At 38.0% G+C, this 26,971-nt stretch overlaps 1 protein-coding gene, 1 long non-coding RNA gene and 1 other non-coding gene across 4 annotated transcripts in view; 2 read left to right on the top strand and 1 right to left on the bottom strand.

Annotated features, from left to right (window-relative positions):
• The window catches only part of LOC144579696 (POTE ankyrin domain family member A-like), a 45,082-nt gene extending 39,143 nt beyond the window's left edge, over positions 1 to 5,939 (top strand). The window contains exons 13-14 of the mRNA XM_078352504.1: positions 3,313 to 3,496; positions 5,616 to 5,939. Coding sequence (XP_078208630.1) covers positions 3,313 to 3,496; positions 5,616 to 5,939 — 508 coding nt within the window. The remainder of the gene's footprint in view (positions 1 to 3,312; positions 3,497 to 5,615) is intronic.
• LOC118151049 (uncharacterized) overlaps positions 1 to 26,971 on the bottom strand; it is a 72,631-nt gene that overhangs the window by 17,085 nt on the left and 28,575 nt on the right. The window contains exons 2-3 of one of the 2 annotated variants that reach the window (XR_013527845.1): positions 10,654 to 10,855; positions 3,095 to 3,140 (exon numbers count right to left, since the gene is read on the bottom strand). This is a non-coding gene — a long non-coding RNA (uncharacterized LOC118151049). Of the gene's footprint in view, positions 1 to 3,094; positions 3,141 to 3,195; positions 10,856 to 26,971 lie in introns of those variants that run through there. The other variant, XR_013527844.1, reaches the window with a different exon arrangement.
• LOC118148741 (small nucleolar RNA U3) lies at positions 21,613 to 21,819 on the top strand. Its single transcript, XR_004735647.1, has one exon. It is a non-coding gene; the product is annotated as a small nucleolar RNA U3 (small nucleolar RNA).

Below are 26,971 nucleotides of genomic sequence, written 5' to 3'. Positions count from 1 at the left end.
TATGGCTGAGCAATATTCTGTGGTATGGGTGCATACACACACACACACACACACACACACACATGCATATATGTATAGACACCACATTTTCTTTATTCTAGACACCAGTTGGATACTGGTTGATTCCATATCTTCGTATATTGTGAAATGTGCTGCAGTAAACATATGTATGCAGGTGTTTTTTTGATATAATAATTTATTTTATTTTGGGTAGATATCCAGAAATGAGAATGCTGGATAGAATGGTAGGATGTACCTTTATGAGTTATTTGATGAATCTCTGTACTGTTTTCCATAGATTTTGTACTAACTTGGATTCCTACGAACAGTGTATAACTGTTCTCTTTTTGTCACATCCACACCAATATCTATTGTTTTTTGATTTTTAATAATCCCAGTTTGGCTACAATGAGGTGATGTCTCATTTTGTTTCATTTTACATTTCCCTCGTAAGTGATGTTTAGCGAGTTTTATATGCTTGTTCACCATTTGTATATCTTCTTTTGAGAAATGTCTATTCACGACATTTGCCCACTTTTTAATGGAATTATTTGTATTTTTCCTGCTGATTGGTTTGAGTTTCTTGTAGATTATGGATATTAGTCCTCTGTGAGATTCATAGTTTGCAAATACTTTTTCTCATTCCATAGGTTGTTGGTTTACTCTGATGATTATTTCCTTTGCTGTGCTGAAGCTTTTTAGTTTCATTAGGTTTCATTTATTTATTTACTTTCATTTTTGTTGCATTTGCTTTTAGGGTCTTCCCCATAAATTCTTTGCCTGGCCAGTGTTTTCAGGTCTTAGGTTTAGGCCTTTAATCTATCTTGAATTAATTTTTGTATATGGTTAGAGATAGAGATCCAGTTTCATTCTTTTTCATGTGGCTTTTTTTTCCAGCACCATTTATTGAATAACATGTACTTTCTCTAGCATATTTTTGTGTATCATTTCTCAAGGATCATTTTCTTGTAAGTGGCTTTATTTCTGACTTGAGTATTCTATTCCATTGATCTGTGTATCTACTTTTATACCAGTATCATGCCATTATTGTTTCTGTAGCCTTAGAGTATGATTTGAAGTCAGGTAATGTGATACCAACATATTTGTTCCTCTTGCTTGGTATGTCTGTTGTTATTCAGGCTCTTTCGTGGCTCCACATAAATGTCAGCATTTTTAAATGATTCTATGAAGAATGACATTGGTAGTTTGAGAGGAATTGTATGCAATCTGTAGACTGCTTTGGGCACTCTAGTCATTTTTACAATATCAGTTCTTTCAGTCCATGAACATAGGATGTATTTTCATTTGTGTCATCTATTATTTCTTCAGTGGTGTTTTTCAGTTATCCTTATATAGATCACTCTACTCCCTCATTAAGTATATTCCTAGGCATTTTACACTTTTGCAGCCATTGTAAAAGGGATTGGGTTCTTGAAATAACTCTCAGCTTTGTTGTAGTTGGTGTATAGTGGTGATACTGATTGATATTCATTTATTTTGTAAACTCTGAGATTTTACTGAATTCATTTATCAAACCTAGGAGTGTTGGCCAGGCATGATGGCTCATGCCTGTAATCCCAGAACTTTGGGAGGCCAAACCGGGTGGATCACCTAGTGTCAAGAGTTCAAGACCGTGCTGAGCAACATGGAGAAACCCCGTCTCTACTAAAAATACAAAATTAGCAGTGTGTGGTGGTGCATGCCTGTAATTCCAGCTACTAGTGATGCTGAGGCAGGAGAATTGCTTGAATCCAGGAGGCGGAGGTTGCAGTGAGCCGAGATGACACCATTGCAATCTAGGCTGGGCAGCAACAGGGGTTCCGTCTAAAAAAAATATCTAGGAGTGTTTAGTAGGAGTTTTTATGGTTTTCTAGTTATAAGACAATATCATTGGGGAAGAGATAGTTTTACTTCCTCTTTTCCGGTTTGGGTGCTCTTTATTTCTCTTGCCCAGTTGCTTTGCCTGGGAATTCCTAGTTTTATTCTTAGCTTTCATGAAATAAAAAGTAAAAAGGAAAGGGATTAAGGATGAATTTATTTTACATCTGTCATACCAGTTAACATTAATTCTGTTCTACATTAAAATACATGTTGCTCTTCATTGCTTAAATATTAGAGCATGTCTTGTTCCAAAAGGCATTTCTGAGTTGTTTATAAAATAGATAGGTATCAAGAACATAAGTGGAAAATGTTTCCAGAAAATAAATATAAAAAGTATGGGCTAACACAGGGGCTCCCAATCCCCAGGCCACAGACTAGTACCAATCCCTGGCCTGTTAGGAACTGGACCACACAGCAGGAGGTTAGTGGCAGGTGAGAAATAAAGGTTCATTAGTGTTTACAACCACTTCCCTTCACTTGCCTTACTGCCTGAGCTCTTCCTCCTGTCAGATCAGTGGTGGCATTGGATTGTCCTAAGAGTGTCACCCTACCCTGTTGTAAGCTACTCATGCAGGGGATCTAGGTCATGCACTCCTTATGAGAATCTAATGCCTGATGATATGTCACTGTCTCCTGTCACCCCCAGATGGGACCATGTAGCTACAGGAAAACAAGCTCATGGCTCCCACTGATTCTACATTATGATGAGTTATATAATTATTTCATTGTATATTATGATTAATAATAATAGAAATAAAGTACACAATAAATGCAATGTTCTTGAATCATTTTGGAAACATCCCCCCACCTCAGATCCATGGAAAAATTATCCTCCATAGAACCACTGACTGGTGCCAACATGGTTGGGGACAGCTGGGTTAACAGATGTGAGACCCTTTTGCTTTGTCTTGGATTAATCAGCAGATATACATTGTGTTAAACACATCTGATGGTGACATCTTGCCCTGTAAATCATTTTAGGGATACTTGCAGTATTTCATGAAAATTAAAATTTCTTCTAGTGAATTTATAAACTTGTTTATTTGTAAATAGTATGTTCTTTTTAATTAGTTAATTTGAAATGATCTGTCCTAATTAAGAAGTTCCTATGACTGTGTGAAAAAGAGGTAATTTTCAACTTGTAACTTTACTGAATAATTTCTAATATCCTTTCCCATAACATTTATCGGAGTTACTAGTAACAAAAACTCACCAATTAGCAAGATGTTCGTTCCTCTCTACCTTTCAAGTATTTATCCCTTGGGAGAGATTGAAGGAATAAATTAAAAGCATGAAAACTAGAAAGAAAAAATAGTCAAAAACACAGAGATTTTATTTGAATAATAAACCTATACAGGAAGAGCTAGATCACAAAATAAACTTTTTGTTTTCTAACAAAACAACTTTTACTATAACTGTATTTAACTGTAGATCGGCCTTAAAACAAGAAGAAGAGAAGACAAGGAATGCAGATATGTTGTACAAAAAAGGTAGAGAGGAGTTAAAAAGAAAACAAGAGGAATATGAAAAAGAATTTGAAATGAACCAACAACACGAACAGACTTTGCAAACACGAGCCATGGAATTCAGGACAGTAAGAAACAATTTGGATCAGGTATATTAATTTCAGATACAAATTTTATATTTTCAATTTTATGTTTCATCAGTATTACTTATAATATTTCTTTGATTTAATGTGGTATGTTATTTAGATGTAAAACACACCAAAACTGTTATCTAATTTTTAAAATGTGCTATGACATTTATAGTTAGAGTATTTGTAAACCTTGGCATTTCAGTCTGTGATGCTCAGTCTGTGTTTTCAGAATGAAGAAATGGGAAATAAGTTGAGTTTAATTACTGACATTCATGCTCATTTATGGATTTTGATGTTAAAATACAGGCTAAATAGCTTTGAAACTGTAATGAAATGTGTTAAATATTTTGACAGAAATTTTATTACACAATACTGTATCTTTCGGTAGGTAAGAACTGTTTTTCCTCTTAGAGAAATTTGACTGTTACGTATGCAACTAAAATTCTAATGATTCTTGAGGCTTAAAACTTTTTGTTTCTTAAGAGGCTACTTTCTTCTAACAGTTTTATAAAAGAGGTTCTGCTCTTTTAGACTTTCTTTTTCAGTCCTATTAAACCAAAAACGTACTGTATCTCTAGGTTGTGCAGAAACAAAACGTTAACCAGAAGCAACTCTCTGAAGAACAGAATGGTAGAATATTACTAGCTGAGATTCTGACTGATTATCAGAAGCAGACAGAAGTGGTTGAAAAAAAAATGAATTCTAAGGAATTTTCTTTGGTTATTTTCAAATTTTTTTATATGTGTATATTTGAAAACCCAACCCTATGTATTTTGGAAAGCATAAATGATTTTTATATCACACACACACACATATATATATATATATATATATATATGGACATATGTATGTACATATCTTTTATCATTTATCTATATATGTATATATAGGATAAAGCCATGTTCTTAATTCAACTCCATTTGCCTGCAGCAGTCTAGTGGTGACATTCACAATGGCCTCAATCCAAAGGAGAAACTTTTGGTATTTTTCATAAGAATTGAAGTTCTTTTTACTATCAAAAATAAGTTTTACTATTAACAACAGATTTTCCAGCTTTTGGACATTATTTCATCTTCTTAGAATATTAATGGAAAGGTCAGTTTATTATTTTCACTCATAGGAAAGCAGGAAATGTATAGCTGATTCGGAGGCCATATTGTGGATGTCACTATCCTTACATTTGAGGAGAATACCAGTTTACTCCATGTAGTTTCTCATTTCAGTGCAAAGAGCTTTGGAAACAGTGACATGCCACAATACACATTTAGTGACAATTTATTGATAAGTATTTTATTTCCAGAGAAATAGTTCAGTATATTTTCCTCTATTTAACACGAATTATTGTTTTAAACATTATAAAGAGGAAATAAAAGTTATTGGAATGGCAAATAATCTCATGAGTTCTAAGAAAAGCTCTATAAGTTGTAATATATTTACCATTCATATTTTGAAATGAAAGACTTCTTTTGTATTTATATATTTATACCATAGAAAGAACTATGATTTTGTGGAGTATCACTAGAAGTAGCATCAGAAGACCTGAGGAAAATGCTGCATCTTGCATATTTTTCAACCTTTCCTTTTAAGTATTGTTATCTTACATGAGTTTAGTGTTGTATGCAGAAGTGCAGTGCTTAGATGCAGATGTGTACAATGTAGAAGGGGACAGTGCTTAGATTTAACCATGATGAATAAATGTAATTCTTATGCCTGACTGTACAAATACTAGAAAAGTAGAATGTTGATAAAACATTCTTCAGACAAAGGAACTTAAAGAACTTTGAGAAATTGCTTCTATCCACTTATCAGAGTGTAAACGCAACTTAAAATATATAGTCAAATGTGTTAATCTTATATTTTATGCCTCTGGGGTTTTTGTAACTCAGAGAAAGGCTTTTACAATTTTGAGATTCTTGAAAATTCTCTAGTGATTTATTTTTTATGACCTTGAAATAAATATTTAAACTTTCGGGAATTCTCACTCTGTTAGGCTTGAAGTTTTGTCCAATGTTTTTTCCAGTTAAATATTCTCTACGGGAATTCTTTCATTATACAAATATACAGGTTACTCTTTAATTTCAGAACAAATTATGTCATTCTATTGAGGGCTAACTAAAAGTTCTCTTTGTTTACTTAGATTGCTCTTTGCCAAATGAAAGACGAAGATCTCTTGCATGAAAATTGCATATTGCAAGAAGAACTTGCCATGCTAAGACTGGAACTGGACATAATAAAACATCAGAACCAGCTAAAGGAAAAGAAATATTTAGAAGACATTGAAAGTGAAAAAGAAAAGAATGACAGTCTTCGAAATGCTATAAAACTGACTGAGGAAACATTAGCAAAAACAGTGTTTCAGTACAGTGAACAGCTTATCACTTTGACAACTGAGAATAAAATGCTCAGTTCTGAGCTCAAGAATGAAAAACGCCAGAAGGAAAGGCTGGAAATGGAAATGTAGTCATCTCATGGTAGACCAGCTGCTACCCTACATGATGGTGACCAAAGTCAGGTAGCAGAAAGAGACCTCTTTCCAGAGAACAAGACATGAACGGGTTTATTTACAGGAAGCAATCAATTCTCATGTGTCTAACCTAAAAGATAACAGTGAGATTCTTTGTGAACGACTCTCTAATGCTGACAGTAAAATTAACAGCCTAAAGATTAAGTGTCATCATACAAGGTAAACTCTGAGAGGAAAGATCGGGCAGGCCTCCATCTTTTTTGTTTGGGTGACTCATCCATTCCAGCCTGAAGACTTTGGAGTATACAAACTGACCAGGGGCGGAAGAGATCCCACACAGCACAGCTGCTTGAACAAATCATGGCCAGACTTATTCTGTAAGCAGGCCCCTGATCCTGTTTCTCCTCACTGGATGGAACTTCCCAAATGGGACCTGCAGCTACCTCCAGCAGTGTTCCTCTGCCAACAAGAGATTTGAATCCCCTCCTGGGACAGAGGTCCCAAAGGGGAGAGGGGGGTCGGCACCTTTGAGTTTGGGCAACCAGCTGTCCTGGCCTGCGGGCTTTGGAGAGCCCAAGCTGACCAGGGGTGGAAGTGGTACCCCAGTGCAGCAAAGCCACCCTACAAAAACTTGGCCAGTCTTTTTTAAGTCAGTCCCTGACCACATTTCTTGTCACTGGGTGGAGCCTTTCAATCACGGTCTCCAGCTACCTTCACTGCTGTTCTCTGGCTGCAAGAGGTTTCAGGCCTCCCTGGGTCAGAGCTCCCAGGGGGAGGACCAGACTATCATATTTGCTGTTTGGGAAACTCAGCCATTTCAGCCTTAGGGCTTCAGAGTGCCTGAGGCAACCAGGGGCTGAAGTGAACCCCAGCACAGCACAGCTGCTCTGCAAAAATATGACCAGACTTCTTTTTTAAGCAAGACCCTTTTCTTGTTCCTCTTGTCTAAGCATGACTTCTCAACTTGTCCAGCCACCTCTTGTAGGTGTGACTAGATTGGCAACAAGTTTGTACCTCAGTTGTACAGAGCTCCCAGAGGAAGGGGCAGGCTATCATCTTTGCCTTTTTGCAGACTTTATTAGTGATACTCTCAGGTACTGGAAACTCTGAGGCAAGTAGGGACTGTAGTGGACCCCAGCATACCACAGAAGCCCTACGGAAAAGTGGCCAGACTGTTAGGTGGGTGCCAGTTTCCATAGCTCCTTGATGGGCAGGTTCTCCCAGCCTGGATCTCTGCAAACATTCCACTGGAGCTATTAAGCCAGTTGCAACTCAGCAATTCCCTGGACAGAGCTTCCAGGAGCAGCTGAAATCCTCTCTGCCACTGCCTCTGAAGTGGAACTGTCCTTGCTACTCTCAGAATATCAATGGAGCAAAGACCCTAAGTGCCATATTGACACCTCCAAGAAGCTGCAGTTGACTTAAGGAGCAAGCCATTCCATCTCCCATGGGTACCATACACATGATCATCAGGGAACCCTGGCTTGAGCCCACAACACAGACCCTCCATCCTGGGCTGATTGCATGAAGTAATTGCTAACCCGCATCTCTGCGGTAGAGCCCACAGGAAACCAGCAAAGTGGTGAAGCAGCAGTCCAGCTGATGTGGAGCCCTCTGGGGTGGGCAGGGACAGCTGTCTCTCTAAGATTGCTCTTATGAATCACTTTACCCCAGCACTTTAGGAGTGCTGAGGTCAGACTGGCCACATCTCGTGTGCAAGACTGCCCAGCATAGATCAGGTCTGAGAGTCTCCCTCTTAAAAAGGGGGACTTATTTGAAAAAGGAGTCTGGCCATGTCTTTTAGAGCAGCTGTGCTGTGCTGCGGCTTCACTCTTGAGAGACTTTTTCTCTCAGACCTGATCTATGCTGGGCAGTCTTGCACATGAGATGGGGCTGGTCTGACCTCAGCACTCCTTAGTCTGCTTGCCTCTCCCAGGGCCCCAGCCTGGCCACACCTGCTTATACCATAGCTTCTGTGCCAGTGGACCATGCCTGACCAGCGGAGAGCTGTAGCAAGGTGGCCCCCACAGGCATATGCCAGTTTGTACATTGCCTCTCCATACTGCAGCTCTTTATATGGAAACTTACTACATCACTTTGGTGGTGTGTGTTTACATGGGGCTTGCTTCATACAAGATTTTTCTACACTTGCCCTACCAGCACAGAGGAGTGCAACACACACCCCAGCCCATGCCAACTGCTATTGAAGATGGAGCCATGGCAGGCACAGAGCCAAAAATCTCCACCTCCTCCAGCACCTCGCCCTTAAGGTAATGCTGTACAGAGAAAAAGGGACCCTCTTACATCCTGAGCAACCACTGATGCTTGGGGAGGCTCACAGAAGGCACCGAGGCCTGTGCTGGCCAGCACCCCACCCCAAACCAATAGAGCTCCAGTACAACAGCACACAATAGGGGCCCCCTGGCCCTCATCTTAGCTGTCTTGCCTCCACCACGGTGAACACCCACAGGGTTACAGGCACTCTGCTGCAGGTGCAGCACTTTGGTCCCTCAGTACAGTGGACTCCAAATCTGGAGGAGCCAGAAAACAAAGTTGGGGCCCAATAAAATTTCCTCAGAGTTAAAGCACATAGTCTAGGAATTGGTAGCTGAACATCAGCCCCCTAAAATCTTCCAGAAGCAAAGCTGAATACACCTAACACCACAATCAAACTATAAAGGTCATGTAATCAAATACAATAAAATAAAAATACCCTGTCTAAAGGTCAGCATCCTCAAAGGTTGAAGGTTGATAATCCCATAAACATAAGAAAGAATCTGTACAAGAGCACTGAAAACTCAAAAACTCAGTGTGCCTTCTTTCCTCCAAATGATTGCACTCTCTGGCAAGTGTTCAGAACTGGGCTGAGGCTGAGATGTCTGAAATGATACAAGTAGAATTCAGAATATGGGTAGAAACAAAGTTCACTGAGTGAAAGAAGTACATTGTAATCCAATGCAAGGAAGCTAAACATCATTGTAAAACATTGCAGGAGGTAACAGAAAAAAGAGCCAGTATAAAGAACATATCTGACCTGATAGAGCTGAGAAGCACAGTACAAGACTTTTCATAATACAGTACATGGTGATTGGGTGTGACTGTATTATGAAAATTCTTGTAGTGTGTGTGGGCACCCGAGAGTGCCCTGTAAGCAGGTGTGGCCAGGCTGGGGCCCTGGGAGAGGCAAGCAGACTAAGGAGTGCTGAGGTCAGACCAGCCCCATCTCATGTGCAAGACCACCTAGCAGAATAAACCAAGCAGAGGAGAGAATCTCAGAAGTTGAAAACTGGCATTCAGAAATAAAACATGCAGACAAGAATGGGGGAAAAAGAATGGAAAGGAATAAACAAAACCTCTGAGAAATATGGGATTATGTAAAGAGATCAAATCTATGACTGATTCATATACCAGAAAGAGATGAGAATGGAACCAACTTGGAAAACATATTTCAGAATATCGTTAGAATATTCCCAAGTGAGCCAGACAAGCCAACATTCAAATTCAGGAAATCCGGAGAACCTCAGTAAGATATGCCACGAGAAGATCATCTCCAAGACACATAATCATTAGATTCTCCGAGGTCAAAAATGAAAGAAAAAATGTTAAAGTCACCTATGGAGAAAGGTGAGGTTACCTCCAAAGGGAAACCCATCAGACTAACAGCGGACTTCTCAGCTGGAACCCCGAAAGCCAGAAGAGATTGTGAAGCTCAATATTCAACTTCTTAAAAGAAATTTCAACCCAGAGTTTTATGTGTAGTTAAGCTAAGCTTCATAAATGAAGGAGAAATAAGATCCTTTTCAGAGAAGCAAATGCTGAGGGAATTCATTACCACCTGCCTCACAAGAGCTCCTGAAGGAAGCACTGTGGAAAGAAAAAACCATCACCAGCCACTATAAAAACGCACTGAAATACACAGACCAGTGATGCTAAAAACCAGCCACACACACATGTCTGCAAAATAAGCAGCCAACAGCATGGATCAAATCCACATACATCATTACTAACCTTAAATGTAAATGGGCTAAATGCTCCAATTGAAAGACACAGAAGGGCAAGCTGGATAAAGAACCATGACCCATTCCAGTATGCTCTTTAAGACACCCATCACACATGCAGTGCCACACATAGGCTCAATATAAAAGAATGGAGAAAAATCATTTAAGCAAATGGAAAACAGAAAAAAGCAGGTGTTGCAATCCTAGTTTCTGACAAAACAGATTTTATACCAATAAAGATTTAAAAAGGAAGAGAAAAATATTACAAAGGCGGCCCTGGCCTTTGATAAATCTCAATATTGCTTAATATTAACCTAGGCTATCTTCATTTCTCAAACCAATAGGAAAATTTGTGGAAGTTGGGGAGCTTCTCCCCTCTAGAGAGTCCCTGATCTCCCAAAATTTGGTTGAAATCTAAGGTTGATTTTGCTGTACAACTCCTTTTCTGAAGGGTTACTCGCTTCCAACACAAAAGGCAAGCTTTCCTGCTTCCATGATGGTGGAGAGCAGGCACTTCCTTTCTTGAGTTTCAGCTTGCTTCTGACAAGGAAGGTGAGTGTGAGTTTTTTCCTACTTCTCTAAGATGGTAGTGAGTGATCATCAGCCTGAGCAATATTTCCAGGTAAGTAGTTGAATTAGAGTTTTGTCTTGAAAATGTTCCTTAAAGACTAAAAGTTAAGATGACCAACCAGGTGTTTTTAACTTCTTCTTACCATCAGAACACTCAGTAATCATGTGAATTGCGCAGTTGTTTCTTTTGCCTGTCTGTTGTTGTTTGTTTATGTTTGGGTTTTGTTGTTGTCGTTTCAGTTTTCTCCCGTGAGGTATGACCATCTCTTTCTGACCTGGTCAAATCCAAATGAATGTTCCAAATTGTGGGAAAAAAGGCATCTGAATTGGCTAAAACTCCTGTAGCTGTAGAAAGAAAACAAAAATCCAGTTAGCAGAAAGAATTTTTTTAAAACTTTTCTATTTAAGCCTAAGAGGTTTTGTCTACATAACAAGGTCATCTTTTGCTAGCCAAGGCCAAACTGAAGGCGCGGTAGTGGCCACCCAATGCTAACATTCTGTCTGCACTGTTCACCACAGCAAACTGAGTTTGGTTCCTATGTCTAGTTCTTTTTTGTTTGGTATTTGTGTTACTTTTAAAATATCAGCGGTTTATCCCAACTATGATGTGGTAGTAGGATATTTAAAAAGATTTTTTTAAGAGCTGTATCTATGATTAAGAACTTAATTAAAAGCAAATTTATAATATATGTAATTATATTTATATGTAATTATATTTAAATGTAATTATATATTAGAAAGATGTAAATATATATAACATGAATATATATACATTTGTATGTTTGGAATATATGTTCATATATTTCTAATATGTGTGTGTGTGTGTGTGTGTGTGTGTGTTTGAATCTAAAAGACCTTTCTCTCTTTGAATCATGTTTTTTGAAAATATTTTTCTTCTCAGTCAACTGAATTGTCTCTACTTTACTTTTGTCTGTCCTTTTTTTCTCTTGCCACCCTTGATGCCCACATAACAGATCTAAAATAACTTCTGATAACTGGGGATTACTTACAACAGAAAAGCCACCAGGGTTGTTTTCAGGAGGAACCACTATTTTTGTTTAACAAATCCCAAGAGTTGTAAACAGGCAAGTTTTTTGCAGATCTTAAACTGCACACCTTTTAAATTTCATTACTGGATCTTAATGGCGTTTTTGGTTGTCAAAAATGACTTTGCACAATGAGAAATTTTTTGACCTTGGTGTATGTAATAGCTAGGTAGGAGATATAAATTTTAGGGCTGGTTATTGGAAGAGATATTTGTATGCCTTTGGCCACCTGAAAGGTGTGGAAACATCCCAAACCCCCACTGAATAGTGAGATTGCTATGAGCTAAGAGCTGATAATTGAATGTGCTATTTGGCTTTTGCTGGCCACCAACCTGAGGGGAAATGTATTTGTAGTGAAATGCATAATAAAAACGTGGCATTGTCTGATCCCATAATGTTTTTCTTTTTTTCAGGTCCTGAGGATTTTATATAAAAGTGAAACCCTTGATTTTTTGAGATCTGTTCTGCCTTACAGCTGTGCCTGCATGTTAGGCCCTAGAAGCTGCATGCTTCCTTGGCTCTGTTCCTTAAAATGTTCCACCATTAAGCCAGTAAGTCAATTTAAAAAAAACTCTTTAGGAAAATCACAATTTAGAGTGTCTGCTTTCCCTGGCCATGTTAACTGAACTTTTAGAGCATTTTTTTTTTTTTTTGGCTTGAGTAAAATGTAAATCCTTCATCTTGTTTCACCTAAGAGTTGTCCCTTTAAAAATGCAAATTTGGAGTTTCCTCATTGATAATTGTTTACAGTGGGAAACAAATAATCAAAAGACTAATGTTCTAAAATGGAGAAGAAAAACTGGCAAATGAAAAATCTTATGAATCCCAAAGATCTACTTCTGTGTGTCCATATGTCTAAGTATTTATACGACATATGTATATAATGTTTGAGTACCAACAATATGACAGGGTTCTAATTTGGCTTTCAAAAAAAGTTGTTAAATGTTTTTTCAGAGAGTTGGAAACTTATTCCTGAATACTTTCTCAAGTTCACATGACAAGTAGACTTTTGACCAATCAGTTGGCTTTAAACTGATGGGTTAAAAAGTAAATTCAAAATGTCTTTACAATTGTCAGCATACATTATTGTTTAGATGTATTAGTCAACTTTTTTTTCTTTCTTCATTTTTTAAATGTTCTGGTCAAGTAGTTTTATATTTATCTCTGCTAGCTACTATAAGATGTCAAAGTTTGGCACAAGGGTTATAAACTACCCACCCGAAACAAAGATTTTTCTTCAAGTGATTATTGATAAATAAGACACTTGATATTGTTGATTTAATAAGAACAGCTCAATCCAGAGTCATCAGTTAAAAAAAAACTATTAAATAATAATAAATTAGGTAATTGTAATGAACTTTTCATATAAGTTATATCTTTTTTTTGTCTTTTAATTTTTTATTGGATTTTAGGTTTTGGGGTACATTAGCAGAGCATGCAAGACACTTGCGTAGGTACGCACATGGCAGTGTGCTTTGCTTTGCTTCTCCCCTTCACCCACATTTGGCATTTCTCTCCAGGCTATCCCTCCCCACCTCCCCCTCCCACTGGCCCTCCCCTTTTCCCCCCAATAGACCCCAGTGTTTAGTACTCCCCTTTCTGTGTCCATGTGTTCTCATTTTTCATCACCCACCTATGAGTGAGAATATGCGGTGTTTCATTTTCTGTTCTTGTGTCAGTTTGCTGAGGATGATGTTCTCCAAATTCATCCATGTCCCTACAGACGACACAAACTCATCATTTCTGATTGCTGCATAATATTCCATGGTGTATATGTGCCACATTTTTCCAATCCAGTCTATTATCAATGGGCATTTGGGTTGATTCCAGGTCTTTGCTATTGTAAACAGTGCTGCAATGAACATTCGTGTACATGTGTCCTTATAGTAGAACGATTTATAGTCTTTTGGATATATACCCAGTAATGGGATTGCTGGGTCAAATGGAATTTCTATTTCTAAGGCCTTGAGGAATTGCCACACTGTCTTCCACAACGGTTGAACTAATTTACACACCCACCAACAGTGTAAAAGTGTTCCTTTTTCTCCACATCCTCTCCAGCATCTGTTGTCTCCAGATTTTTTAATGATCGCCATTCTAACTGGCGTGAGATGGTATCACAGTGTGGTTTTGATTTTCATCTCTCTGATGACCAGTGACGATGAGCATTTTTTTATATGATTGTTGGTCTCATGTATGTCTTCTTTCGTAAAGTGTCTGTTCATATCCTTTGCCCACTTTTGAATGGGCTTGTTTGTTTTTTTCCTGTAAATCTGTTTGAGTTCTTTGTAAATTCTGGATATCAGCCCTTTGTCAGATGGGTAAACTGGAAAAATTTTTTCTCATTCGGTTGGTTGCCGATCCACTCTAGTGACTGTTTCTTTTGCTGTGCAGAAGCTGTGGAGTTTCATTAGGTCCCATTTGTCTATTTTGGCTTTTGTTGCCAATGCTTTTGGTGTTTTGTTCATGAAGTCCTTGCCTACTCCTATGTCCTGGATGGTTTTGCCTAGATTTCCTTCTAGGGTTTTTATGGTGCCAGGTCTTATGTTTAAGTCTTTAATCCATCTGAAGTTAATTTTAGTGTAAGGTGTCAGGAAGGGGTCCAGTTTCTGCTTTCTGCACATGGCTAGCCAGTTTTCCCAACACCATTTGTTAAACAGGGAATCCTTTCCCCATTGCTTGTTTTTGTTAGGTTTATCAAAGATTGTATAGTTGTAGATATGTTGTGTTGCCTCCGGTGCCTCTGTTGTGTTCTATTGGTCTATATCTCTGTTTTGGTACCAGTACCATGCTGTTTTGATTACTGTAGCCTTGTAGTATAGTTTGAAATCCGGTAGTGTGATGCCCCCCGCTGTGTTCTTTTTGCTTAGAATTGACTTGGTTATGCGGGCTCTCTTTTGGTTCCATATGAAGTTCATGGTGATTTTTTCCAGTTCTGTGAAGAAAGTCAATGGTAGCTTGATGGGGATAGCGTTGATTCTGTAAATTACTTTGGGCAGTATAGCCATTTTCACAATATTAATTCTTCCTAACCATGAACATGGAATGTTTCTCCATCTGTTTGTGTCCTCTCTGATTTCGTTGAGCAGTGGTTTGTAGTTCTCCTTGAAGAGGTCCCTTACATTCCTTGTGAGTTGTATTCCAAGGTATTTTATTCTTTTTGTAGCAATTGTGAATGGCAGTTCGTTCTTGATTTGGCTTTCTTTAAGTCTGTTATTGGTGTAGACGAATGCTTGTGATTTTTGCACATTGATTTTATATCCTGAGACTTTGCTGAAGTTGCTTATCAGTTTCAGGAGTTTTTGGGCTGAGGCGATGGGGTCTTCTAGGTATACTATCATGTCGTCTGCAAATAGAGACAATTTGGCTTCCACCTTTCCTATTTGAAGACACTTTATTTCTTTTTCTTGCCTGATTGCTCTGGCTAGAACTTCCAGTACTATATTGAATAGGAGTGGTGAGAGAGGGCATCCTTGTCTAGTGCCAGATTTTAAAGGGAATGCTTCCAGTTTTTGCCCATTCACTATGATATTGGCTGTTGGTTTGTTATAAATAGCTTTTATTACTTTGAGATACGTTCCATCGATACCGAGTTTATTGAGGGTTTTTAGCATAAAGGGCTGTTGAATTTTGTCAAATGCCTTCTCTGCGTCAATTGAGATAATCATGTGTTTTTTGTTTTTGGTTCTGTTTATGTGGTGAATTACGTTGATAGACTTGCATATGTTGAACCAGCCTTGCATCCCCGGGATGAATCCTACTTGATCATGATGAATAAGTTTTTTGATTTGCTGTTGCAATCAGCTTGCCAATATTTTATTGAAGATTTTTGCATCTATGTTCATCATGGATATTGGCCTGAAGTTTCCTTTTCTTGTTGGGTCTCTGCTGGGTTTTGGTATCAGGATGATGTTGGTCTCGTAAAATGATTTGGGAAGGCTTCCATCTTTTTGGATTGTTTGAAATAGTTTTAGAAGGAATGGTACCAGCTCCTCTTTGTGTGTCTGGTAGAATTCGGCTGTGAACCCGTCTGGACCTGGGCTTTTTTTGAGTGGTTGGCTCTTAATTGCTGCCTCGACTTCTGACCTTGTTATCGGTCTATTCATAGTTTCAGCTTCCTCCTGGTTTAGGCTTGGGAGGACACAGGAGTCCAGGAACTTATCCATTTCTTCCAGGTTTACTAGTTTATGTGCATAGAGTTGTTTGTAATATTCTCTGATGATGGTTTGAATTTCTGTGGAGTCTGTGGTGATTTTCCCTTTATCATTTTTTATTGCATCTATTTGGTTGTTCTCTCTTTTCTTTTTAATCAATCTGGCTAGTGGTCTGTCTATTTTGTTGATCTTTTCAAAAAACCAGCTCTTGGATTTATTGATTTTTTGAAGGGTTTTTCGTGTCTCAATCTCCTTCAGTTCAGCTCTGATCTTAGTAATTTCTTGTCTTCTGCTGGGTTTTGAGTTTTTTTGATCTTGCTCCTCTAGCTCTTTCAATTTTGACGATAGAGTGTCAATTTTGGACCTCTCCATTCTCCTCATATGGGCACTTATTGCTATATACTTTCCTCTAGAGACTGCTTTAAATGTGTCCCAGAGGTTCTGGCATGTTGTGTCTTCGTTCTCATTGGTTTCGAAGAACTTCTTTATTTCTGTCTTCATTTCATTGTTTACCCAGTCAACATTCAAGAGCCAGTTGTTCAGTTTCCATGAAGCTGTGCGGTTCTGGGTTGGTTTCTGTATTCTTAGTTCTAACTTGATTGCACTATGGTCTGAGAGGCTGTTTGTTATGATTTCAGTTGTTTTGCATTTGTTGAGCAGTGCTTTACTTCCAATTATGTGGTCAATTTTAGAGTAGGTGTGATGTGGTGCTGAGAAGAATGTGTATTCTGTGGATTTGGGGTGGAGAGTTCTGTAAATGTCCACCAGGTTTGCTTGCTCCAGGTCTGAGTTCAAGCCCTGGATATCCTTGTTGATTTTCTGTCTGGTTGATCTGTCTAATATTGACAGTGGAGTGTTAAAGTCTCCCACTATTACTGTGTGGGAGTCTAAGTCTCTTTGTAAGTCATTAAGAACTTGCCTTATGTATCTGGGTGCTCCTGCATTGGGTCTATATATGTTTAGGATTGTTAGCTCTTCTTGTTGTATCGATCCTTTTACCATTATGTAATGGCCTTCTTTGTCTCTTTTGATCTTTGTTGCTTTAAAGTCTATTTTATCAGAGATGAGAATTGCAACTCTTGTTTTTTTTTTTTTTTTTTTGCTCTCCATTTGCTTGGTAAATCTTCCTCCATCCCTTTATTTTGAGCCTTTGTGTATCTTTGCATGTGAGATGGGTTTCCTGGATACAGCACACTGATGGGTTTTGGCTTTTTATCCAATTTGCCAGTCTGTGTCTTTTGATTGGTGCATTTAGTCCATTTATATTTAGGGTTACTATTGTTATGTGTGAATTTGATACTGCCATTTTGATGCTAAGTGGCTGTTTTGCCTGTTAGTTGTTGTAGATTCTTCATTATGTTGATGCTCTCTAGCATTTAGTGTGATTTTGGAATGGCTGGTACTGGTTGTTCCTTTCTATGTATAGTGCCTCTTTTAGGAGCTCTTGTAAAGCAGGCCTGGTGGTGACAAAATCTCTGAGTACTTGCTTGTTCGCAAAGGATTTTATTTTTCCTTCACTTCTGAAGCTCAGTTTGGCTGGATATGAAATTCTGGGTTGAAAGTTCTTTTCTTTAAGAATGTTGAATATTGGCCCCCACTCTCTTCTGGCTTGTAGTGTTTCTGCCGAGAGATCTGCTGTGAGTCTGATGGGCTTCCCTTTGTGGGTGACCCGACCTTTCTCTCTGGCTGCTCTTAGTATTTTCTTTTTTATTTCAACCTTGTTGAATCTGACGATTATGTGCCTTGGGGTTGCTCTTCTTGCAGAATATCTTTGTGGTGTTCTCTGTATTTCCTGTATTTGAGTGTTGGCCTGTCTTGCTAGGTGGGGGAAATTTTCCTGGATGATGTCCTGAAGAGTATTTTCCAGCTTGGATTCATTCATTTGTTGGCTCCAGTAGCAGTTTTCTTCCTTCTTCTAATTCTAAATCTGTTGTTATGTCCTGACGATAAAATGTTTTATCTTTAAAGGTTGTTCGTTTGTTTTTTAAGGCAATGTTTTCCTCCAGTATAACTTAATTCCTCTGAAGGTTTGCTTAAATTCAACTTTCAAAACACCAATCGATTAAAGAGAGGGCATGCATATTTGTTTGGGATTTATATATGAGAGTTTTCAAAATAAAGGCCCAGTGTATAGGAGAAATTATCTATTTTTCATTGCTTATGTTCAACAAAGTATGGGCAGCCATGTAAGAAGTGTGTTTAAAAAAAAAAGGATATAATGTAGTTCTAATGGGCTTTGAGGGAATACCCCCAAAAAACCTGTGTGTCTGGATTCTTCTTAACCTTTCTGAGTAGGCATTTTCTTCCTTCTAGCTATGGGGCACCTATAATCTACAGTACAACAAGGAAGGTCAGATAATTTCTTTATGACCAGTTCTTAGAAATGTGGAGGAAAAATTAGATTAATATTTTTGAAGCTTTATGGCTGGCTCTGAAAAATAGGTTATGGATTCTAGGGCCCACCTGGAAAAGAAAGATTCTCATTTCTATGGCCAGCCTCTAGGGAAAATGGAACTGAGAGACACAAGGGCAGGAGAAGGCCAAATAAAAAGTTTTATTTCTGTTGATGCTTCTGAGGCTTTCACTTTGGAATATTGTGTTTTTCAGCACCAGCATATGTCCAAAGTGTTCAATATAATTAGGCAGCTTCCCAAGCTGTGGCTAAGAGTCATATATTGTCCCAGCCAAGACCTCTATGATAACACTGTTTGCTCATTACACTGGGCATACTCTTTCTGTATCTGACTAGTTCAAGTTTTTTAAAATCAGATTTGACTGTCAGGTTATCCAAATAGGCTTCCTTTTTATAAGGAAAAACAGTCATTGAAGAAGATTACTTTTTTAAAAAAAACTGGTAACTAGAGTAATCAAAAAGATTTTAAGATAATTCCTGTGTTGTTTTAATTAGTTTTTAAAAATTATTACAAAACTAAACTTTAAAAGGGTTAAGGTCCTTACATTCATGTAACTTTCTATATTGCTTTTAAGGTTTTCATTTCACTCTGGTTAAATGAACAACTATTATGTTACAATGGCCAGTGATTGTGTTGTCATCAAATATTTTGAGCTCCCTAACATCTTTTGACAAACAGCTTCAAAAATCAAACACTAAATAAAGTCTCAGACTTATAGCTAAGGGGTTTATCAAAACTATAAAAATAAACCACTGCAAGGTTGTAAAATCTTTTACATCTTTCAGTTGAGTCATGAACTCCAGTATCACCCTCTCCAGGCCAATGATTGGACATCAGCAGAGAGACTCCCTCCAGCCCATTAAAAATGGTCTTTATCAGGAGATCGATCCAAGATAGCTGACCACTAACAGCTCAGGATTGTAGCTCCCAGTGAAAGCTCAGAGAATGAGAGGACGCCACACTTTTAGACGAATTTTCGTCACTCATTGATTAGCCGATTCCCAGTGGAGGAGCCCCACGCGTCACCAGCGCAACTCTTGTGGCCGCCGCAGCGGTTTTGCCGGTGTCTCAGCGCAGCAGCTCTTCATGCAGAGCCAACGGGACTGCTTCCCCTACTGACCGGAGTTTGGAGCTCCGGGAAGTCAGAGCCACTTGTTGCAGACTCAAGAGGGAAGCCAGACCAGAGATTCCCGGGCAGAAGAGCACCATCAGTCTTATCGCTGCTATTTAGGCTGCCACAGTGGCTTGCTCGGATCCCAGCACTGGGAATCAATAAGTCGGACGTTGACTCAGAAACCTAATTAGAAAGTCGGGTCATCTACAATGAAGGGAAAAAAACAGCCTAAGAAGGCCGAGTATACTCAAAATCAGAACCCGTCAGCAACCGAACAAGCCCTGATGGAAAAGGACTCATCAGTAATGAAACAAGACCTGATGGAAAAGGACTGTGTTCCATTATCTGAAGTAGGCTTTAAAAGGTGGATGATAAGAAACTTCTGGGAGTTAAAGGAACTTGTTCTAACCCAATGTAAAGAAACTAAGAACTTGGAAAAAAGGTTCGATGAAATGTTGAAAAAAATAGACAATATAGAGAGGAATACAAATTAACTTATGGAGTTGAAAAATACAACAGGAGAACTTAGTGAAATATGTACAAGCTTAAACAGCTGAATGGATCAAGCAGAAGAAAGGATATCAGAGGTGGAAGACCAACTTAATGAAACAAAATGACAAGACAAGAATAGAGAAAAAAGGATAAAAAGGAATGAGCAAAGTCTCCAAGCAATATGGGACTATGTGAAAAGACCTAATATACGCTTGATTGGTGTACCTGAATGTGATGGAGAGAATGAATTCAAGCTGGAAAATACTCTCCAGGACATTATCCAGGAAAATTTTCCTAATTTAGCAAAGCAGGACACTATTCAACCCCAGGCAATACAGAGAACACCACAAAGATATTCCTCAAGAAGACCAACCCCAAGGCACATAATCGTTAGATTCACCAAGATCGAAATGAAGGAGAAAATATTAAGGGCAGCCAGAGAGAAAGATCAAGTTACCCATAAAGGTAAGCCTATTAGGCTTACAGCAGATCTCTCAACGGAAACCCTGCAAGCTAGAAGAGAGTGGGGGCCAATATTCAATATACTTAATCAACAGAACTTTCAGCCCAGAATTTCATATCCTGCCAATTTAAGCTTTACATTTGAAGGAAAAATAAAATCTTTTAGGAACAAGCAAGTACTCAGAGATTTTATTACCACCAGGCCTGCTTTACAAGAACTTCTAAAAGAAGCATTATACACAGAAAGGAACAACCAGTATGACCCTTTCTAAAAATACACCAAAAAGTAAAGAGCATTAACATAAAGAAGAATTTTCATCAACGAAAGGACAAAATAGCCAGTTAATATCAAATGGCAGCAACCCTAAATTTAAATTGACCAAATCTCCCAATCAAAAGATACAGACAAAATCTAACGGTATATCCAAAGATATACATAGACTCAAAATAAAGGGTTGGGGAAAAAAAAAAAAAAAGTACCAACCAAATGGAGAGCAAAAATAAATAAATAAAAAGCAGGAGTTGCAATTTTCACATTTGACAAAATAGATTTCAAAGCTACAAGGATGCAAGGGTAAAAGGATTAATGTAATAATAAGAGATCTTAACACCCAGATACATAAGAGCCATAATGAGATTTAGATTCAACGAGACAGAAAATTGATAACGATATCCGGGACTGGAACTAAGATCCAGAACAAATAAACTCAATAGAGCTCTCCATTTTAAACACACAAAATATACATTATCCACAAAATCTAACGTAATATATCTAAAGATATACAAAGACTCAAAACAAGGGGATGGAAAAAAACTCACCAACCAAATGGAGAGCAAAAATAAATAAATAAAAAGCAGGAGTTGCAATTCTCACACTTAATAAAATAGATTTCAAAGCAACAAGGATGCAAGGGTAAAAGGATTAATGTAACAATAAGAGATCTTAACACCCAGATACATAAGACACATAATGAGATTTAGATTCAATGAGACAACAAATTGATAACGATATCCAGGACTTGAACTCAGAGCCAGAACAAATAAACACAATAGAGGTCTCCATTATAAACATATAAAATATGCATTAACCACTTTAAACACTCAAAATATTGATCGGCCATTATTGAAACCCATTTTAGGAATGAAGTAATATTCCTTTTTCCCTCTTTTTCTTTTTTTTCCTTCTTTTTCTCTTTTTCCCTCAAAAAAAAAAATATGGTCTTTATCAATAGTGTGAATTAACTCTTTTGCTGTTAAGATGCAGGGCTTTGACTCCTGTACTCCTATGTCATCTAAAACGTGATACTGGCTCCTGCTTAATCTTAAAATATTAATTAGTGTTGATATCTGTCTCCAAATTCTAGTTAACAAAAGCCCCACTTTCACACCTGGGAGAAGTTTACAGTCAAAACAAATTGCTAAGACTATACTTGCAGGGATCATTTCTGCAGTTTGTTACTAGAGAAGTTTCTTTGAACCTGTAGGGCACTGGAAACCACGAGGGGTTGCAGCATTCTCTCCTGAATTGGAAGCTAGTTTTTGGTGTTGCTTTGGCACAACTGCCACTTGCCATTGATGGTAACTCATCATTTCTCTGGGAAGAGGGAGAGGATGCAGTCAGAGTGGTTTTTTAAAATTTTTAAAAGGAAAAACTAGGCTGGGCATGGTGGTTCACACCTGTAATCCCAGAACTTTGGGAGGCCAAAGCAAATGGATCAGCCTGTGGCCAACATGGCAAAATATCGCTACAAAAAAATCCAAATTAGCCGGGTGTGTTGGCCTGTACCTGTAGTCCCAGCTACTTGGGGGGCCAGGTGGTAGGATTGCTTTAGCCCGGGAGTGAGTGGAGATGGCACCACTGCACTTCAGCCTGGGTGACAGAGTGAGACCCTGTCTCAAAAAAAAAAAAAGTTTTCATGTGGTACTGGGATAGGCCTGTATACAAAGACATAAATACTAAATCATTTTTTCTTTATCTTAATATAGTTTGTTGTATGCCTTAATATTAGATAACTTAAATGTTTAGCTACCTAGAAGTTCTTTTTCTGTCATTGTCAGAGCTAGGCAGGGCTTATGTTTTTTGTGTTTTAACATTTTTAATTCTGGGCCAGGCATGGTGGCTCACATCTGTAATTCCAGCACTGTGGGATGCCAAGATAGATGGACAACTTGAGGCCAGGAGTTTGAGACCAGCCTGGCCAATGTGGTGAAACCCTGTCTCTACTACAAATACAAAATATTAGCTGGGTGTAGTGGCATGCACCTGTAATCCCAGCTTTTGGAGGGCAGAGGTAGGAGGATCACTTGAACCTAGAAGGCTGAAATTTCAGGGAGTTGAGATCACACCACTGCACTCCCACCTGGGTGACAGAGCAAACTATAAAAACAAATGCCATTTCTAGCTTATGAAATTGGGTAAAACAACAAAAATTACCTTTCTCTCTCTACCTGGTGTCTCCAAAATGTAAAAGTATTTTAAATCTCACCAGGCCCAATCTATTTTTATTGCTATTGTCCCATATGAAATCATATAAACTAAAACTATATAAACACCTTTTCTCATAGGTGCAGGCACTCTCATAGAAAAGTTGAGAATGCGGGACTGTAAGGACCAGTTTTGAGTGCTAACATTTGTATAGCTCCTTCAAATAAAGGACAGGCACACACATCTAAACACGTGATAAAATGAGAAACTCTGCCTTCTGGGTTCTTTCCATCCATCCAAACTATAAAGAATTTCCTCTGGTCAACAAGGTGAAACCCCATCTCTACTAAAAATACAAAAATTAGCTGGGCATGGTGGTGTGTGCCTGTGGTCCCAGCTACTTGCGAGGCTAAGGCAGAAGAATTGCTTGAACCCAGGAGGCGGAGGTTGCGGTGAGCCCAAATCGTGCCATTGCGCTCCAGCCTGGGTAACAACAGGGAAACTCCATCTCAAAAAAAAAAATTTCTATTTTCCATAAAATTGAAAGAAAATTACTAAGGAAATATTAAGATACTTAGTGACAAAGCCTTCTGGGTAGAGTGCTCCAAGTTATAAAAATTAAACAGATAAATATAGAAAGCTCTTTTAAAATCAGCTATCTTAGTACAAATTACTATAAAGACATGCAAAAGAACTTTGTGACATAACAAAAGTCTCTAAATTCCTAAGCTTAAATGGTTTTAATAAAATGTTCATGTTTCAGATAGGTAATTACTACAGTCTGTAACTAAAACCAAAATTATGCTAGCTCGACACATAGAAGTTGTTGAAAAACTTCAGCTGAATTAAACTTAAAAAGTTTAATCAAGCAATGAATAATTTGTGAATTCATCTGCCTCCTAGGCTAGAGTAGACTCAGAGACTCAGTGCAGCCACATGGTGAAAGAATGTTTATGGACAAAAAAAGGAAAGAAATACATAGAAAATGGAAGTGAGGTACAGAAACAGCTGGATTGGTTACAGCTCAATGTCTGCCTTTTTTGAACATGGTTTGAACAGTTGTCTACATTTGATTGGAATATGGAATGGCGTGTACTGCAATTCAATTCTGACAGTAACTACCTGAGTTAGCACAGACCCCACAGGTGAAGGGAAAGTCCTCCCCAAGGCTGCCCTCACTTCTGATGTCAGTCTCAGGAGCCAGGCATTCCCCAAGCTGACTGGCTACAGAGGGTCCTCCACAGTCCACTTGGGTTTAATAATTCAGTACAACTCAGAGAACTCAGGGAAACCGCTAAAATTGGAACTCGTTACTATAAAAGACAGACATAGGGTGAGGTCTGGGAAGGTCCTAGACACATAGTTTCCATACCCTCTCCTGACTCCATGATGTGGAGCCAGGATGCATCAGCTTCTGGACACACTGGTGGGTTTGCTAACCAGGAAGAGCCCATTGAGCTGCAGTATCCAGAGTTTTGAGTTTCATTATGCAGATATGATTGATTACATCATTGACCTCCCTAGAGTTCTGGCAGCTGAAGTCCCAGCCCTCTAAACATGTGCTTGGTATTTCTGGTGATAAGCCTTCAGAGGTCTCCGCCTAATTACATAACAATGACACTCCAAGGATTTCTGGTGGGTTTTTGTTGTTGTTGTTGTTTTATTTTTTTCCGGACAGGTCTCACTCTGTTGCCCAGACTGGAGTGCAGTGGTGCAATCTTGGCTCACTGCAACCTCCGTCTCCAGGGTTCAAGTGATTCTCGATTCTCCCACCTTAACCACCTGAGTAGCTGGGACAGGGTGCTACTATTTCCTGATAGTTTTTATATTTTTAGTAGAGACGGGGTTTCACCATGTTGGTCAGGCACATCTTAAACTCCTGACCTTAAGTGATCTACCTACCTCGGCCTCCCAAAGTGCTGGGAATACACAGGCAGGAGCCACTGCACCTGGCCTATTGTTGTTTATTGTACACACTGAGAAAAAGCCAGAAACTGAACTTAAACTTCAAGTCTCATAGTTGTACCTCACCTTGGGAACTTGCAGACATATGGGACAAAATGCCTTGAAAGCACACATTCGTTGATAAAGCCCATAACCTCTTTTGTGCTAGAAACTGTTTATCCTCTTGGAAGGTGAAGAAAGAAGGAATAATACAAAATTTTAATAGCCACTAAAAATAATAAGCATGAAAAACTGGAAAAGCCCCACAAAATTAAACCACAACTAGAATACAATTATGGAAAGACTACATTGACACTCATGGAAAGAAATGAAAGCAGCAATAGACGAATGTAAACAATTATGTTATGCTCAACATGTATTCAACTTAAAATTTTCGTTTTAAATAAAAAACAGTGATTTTCCTTTTTCACTCTACACAAGTTCTCAAAATGGAAAGAATATCCTTATCTTGTGGATTGTTTAAATTTTCACAAGCCCCAGTACTTAGTTCACTCTCATCTACTGATCTTCTTTCGTTAAGTGAGAAAAATGTGGAAATTATTAAAATGTAGGTTAATTACATTAAAAGAATGGTAAATAAATTTTCACCTTCAAATATTTTTCTCTGGCTAGAATCACACAAACATTAAGGTAAATTAGTTTTCAATAGGAGCATGTTAGATTAGTTCTCCATTGAAAAATAGTAGGAGCATAGTAAATTGATTCTCACTAGAAATATAATAAACACAAGCAGCAATCTCATGAAAGCATAAACTAGAACATTTTCAATTTGTTTTTTATAAAAAAGTTACAAACAAAATCTCTAAACTTCCAAAAACTGAATCCCACAAATCTGTGTCAAGTCTTAATTCTTGGATAAAATTTCAAATGAAAATGTTAAATATTAAATATTTAAAAACCCTCTGAGCAGTTGTACTAAAACAAGTTCATAGATTTAGTTAAGGAAATTCTTTACTTCCTCATTGTGACCTCTCACTCATGTAGATTCACTCTAAGTAGTACTTTTATATCTAAACCAGAACAATGCAAGCTCCACTGATTTTACTCATTTTGTCCTTTACTCTTGAAAGTAATTCCCTATTCTCACCTACATTAAGCCATTTAAGTTGAAAGAATGCCAAGCTGACCCCCTCCACCCCCACCCACCAATAAAAACAGCTGCTATGGTATCTAGTAACATAAACTTGAGCAGGACTACCCTTAAGATACAGAGAAGCCCTGGGCAAAAAATTTTTGTGAGGCCTTATGTATAAATAAATTGATTTTAAAGTATATTACAAAATCATGGGCCCATAAACACCTGAGTGATTTTTTAGTGAAGTTTTAAAATATTAGGTAGAAAACAGATAGTCTAAGTATTTATTTATTGTTCAATCATGCACATGAACTTTCCTCAGTGTCCAGGCACCATCTCTAATTCCTCATTGTTATATGTGCTTTTCCTGGCTAATTTCCTGTCACTCAAGAAAAAGGTAACAATACTAGTATTACTCACAATGCCATGGCTCCTAGGACATGTTAGTTTTGAGACAACATATATCTGCTGCAGTTCATTAATGCCATTTATTTAATGCTGGTTCAATCATTACTGATGATGCTGCATCTTGCATTATAACATATATGAATACAAACTTCCAATGACTCTCTCAAAGGTAGTTAATGGTGTTTCATTTGACAATCTCAAAATTTCTGGTCATGTTAAATTTATGTTGGGAATTTCATACCATAAAATTAGAACAAACATATCTTTTAACCATGTCCCATCTTGAAATCTTCCACCATGCTTACCACTAGATCACTACAAGAATGTAACCTCTTTCCATTTGGACTGCACCTCTGGCCTCCCACACACCACCACCAGGAAAGGGACAGGCAAGAGACCCACAGGCTGGGGATAAGAGTACAGAAACAGAAAAGCTTATTCTAAACTTCGTATATAGACAGAAAAGAACTAGGAGAGCCAAAACAACCTTGAAAAAGAAAACAAAGTTATAGGTCTCCCACTTTCCAATTTTAAAACCTATTATAAAATTATACTAATTAAGGTAAGGTGGAACTGACATGAGGATAGACATATAGACCAACAGAAATGAATAGAAAATCCAGAAATAAACCTATATACCTATAGTCAACTAATTTTTCACAAGGGTCCCATGACCTTTAAATGGTAAAAGAACAGTCTTCTCAAAACATGGTGCTACAACAGCTGAATGTCCACATGCAAAGTAATAAATCTGGACAGCTACCTAATATACCAACAAAAAAGTTAATTCAAAATGGAGATACATCTAAATTGAAAAGCTGAAACTATAAAGGTCTTAGAAGAAAACACAGGTATAAATCTTCATGACCTTTTTTATAAAAATATTTTAAGTTCTGAGGTACATGT

This window comes from Callithrix jacchus, chromosome 16 (genome assembly GCF_049354715.1).
Source record: "Callithrix jacchus isolate 240 chromosome 16, calJac240_pri, whole genome shotgun sequence".
In the NCBI taxonomy this organism is placed as follows: domain Eukaryota; kingdom Metazoa; phylum Chordata; class Mammalia; order Primates; family Cebidae; genus Callithrix; species Callithrix jacchus.
The sequence above is the reverse complement of the archived record's forward strand: the minus strand, read 5'-3'. Positions and strand labels throughout refer to the sequence as shown.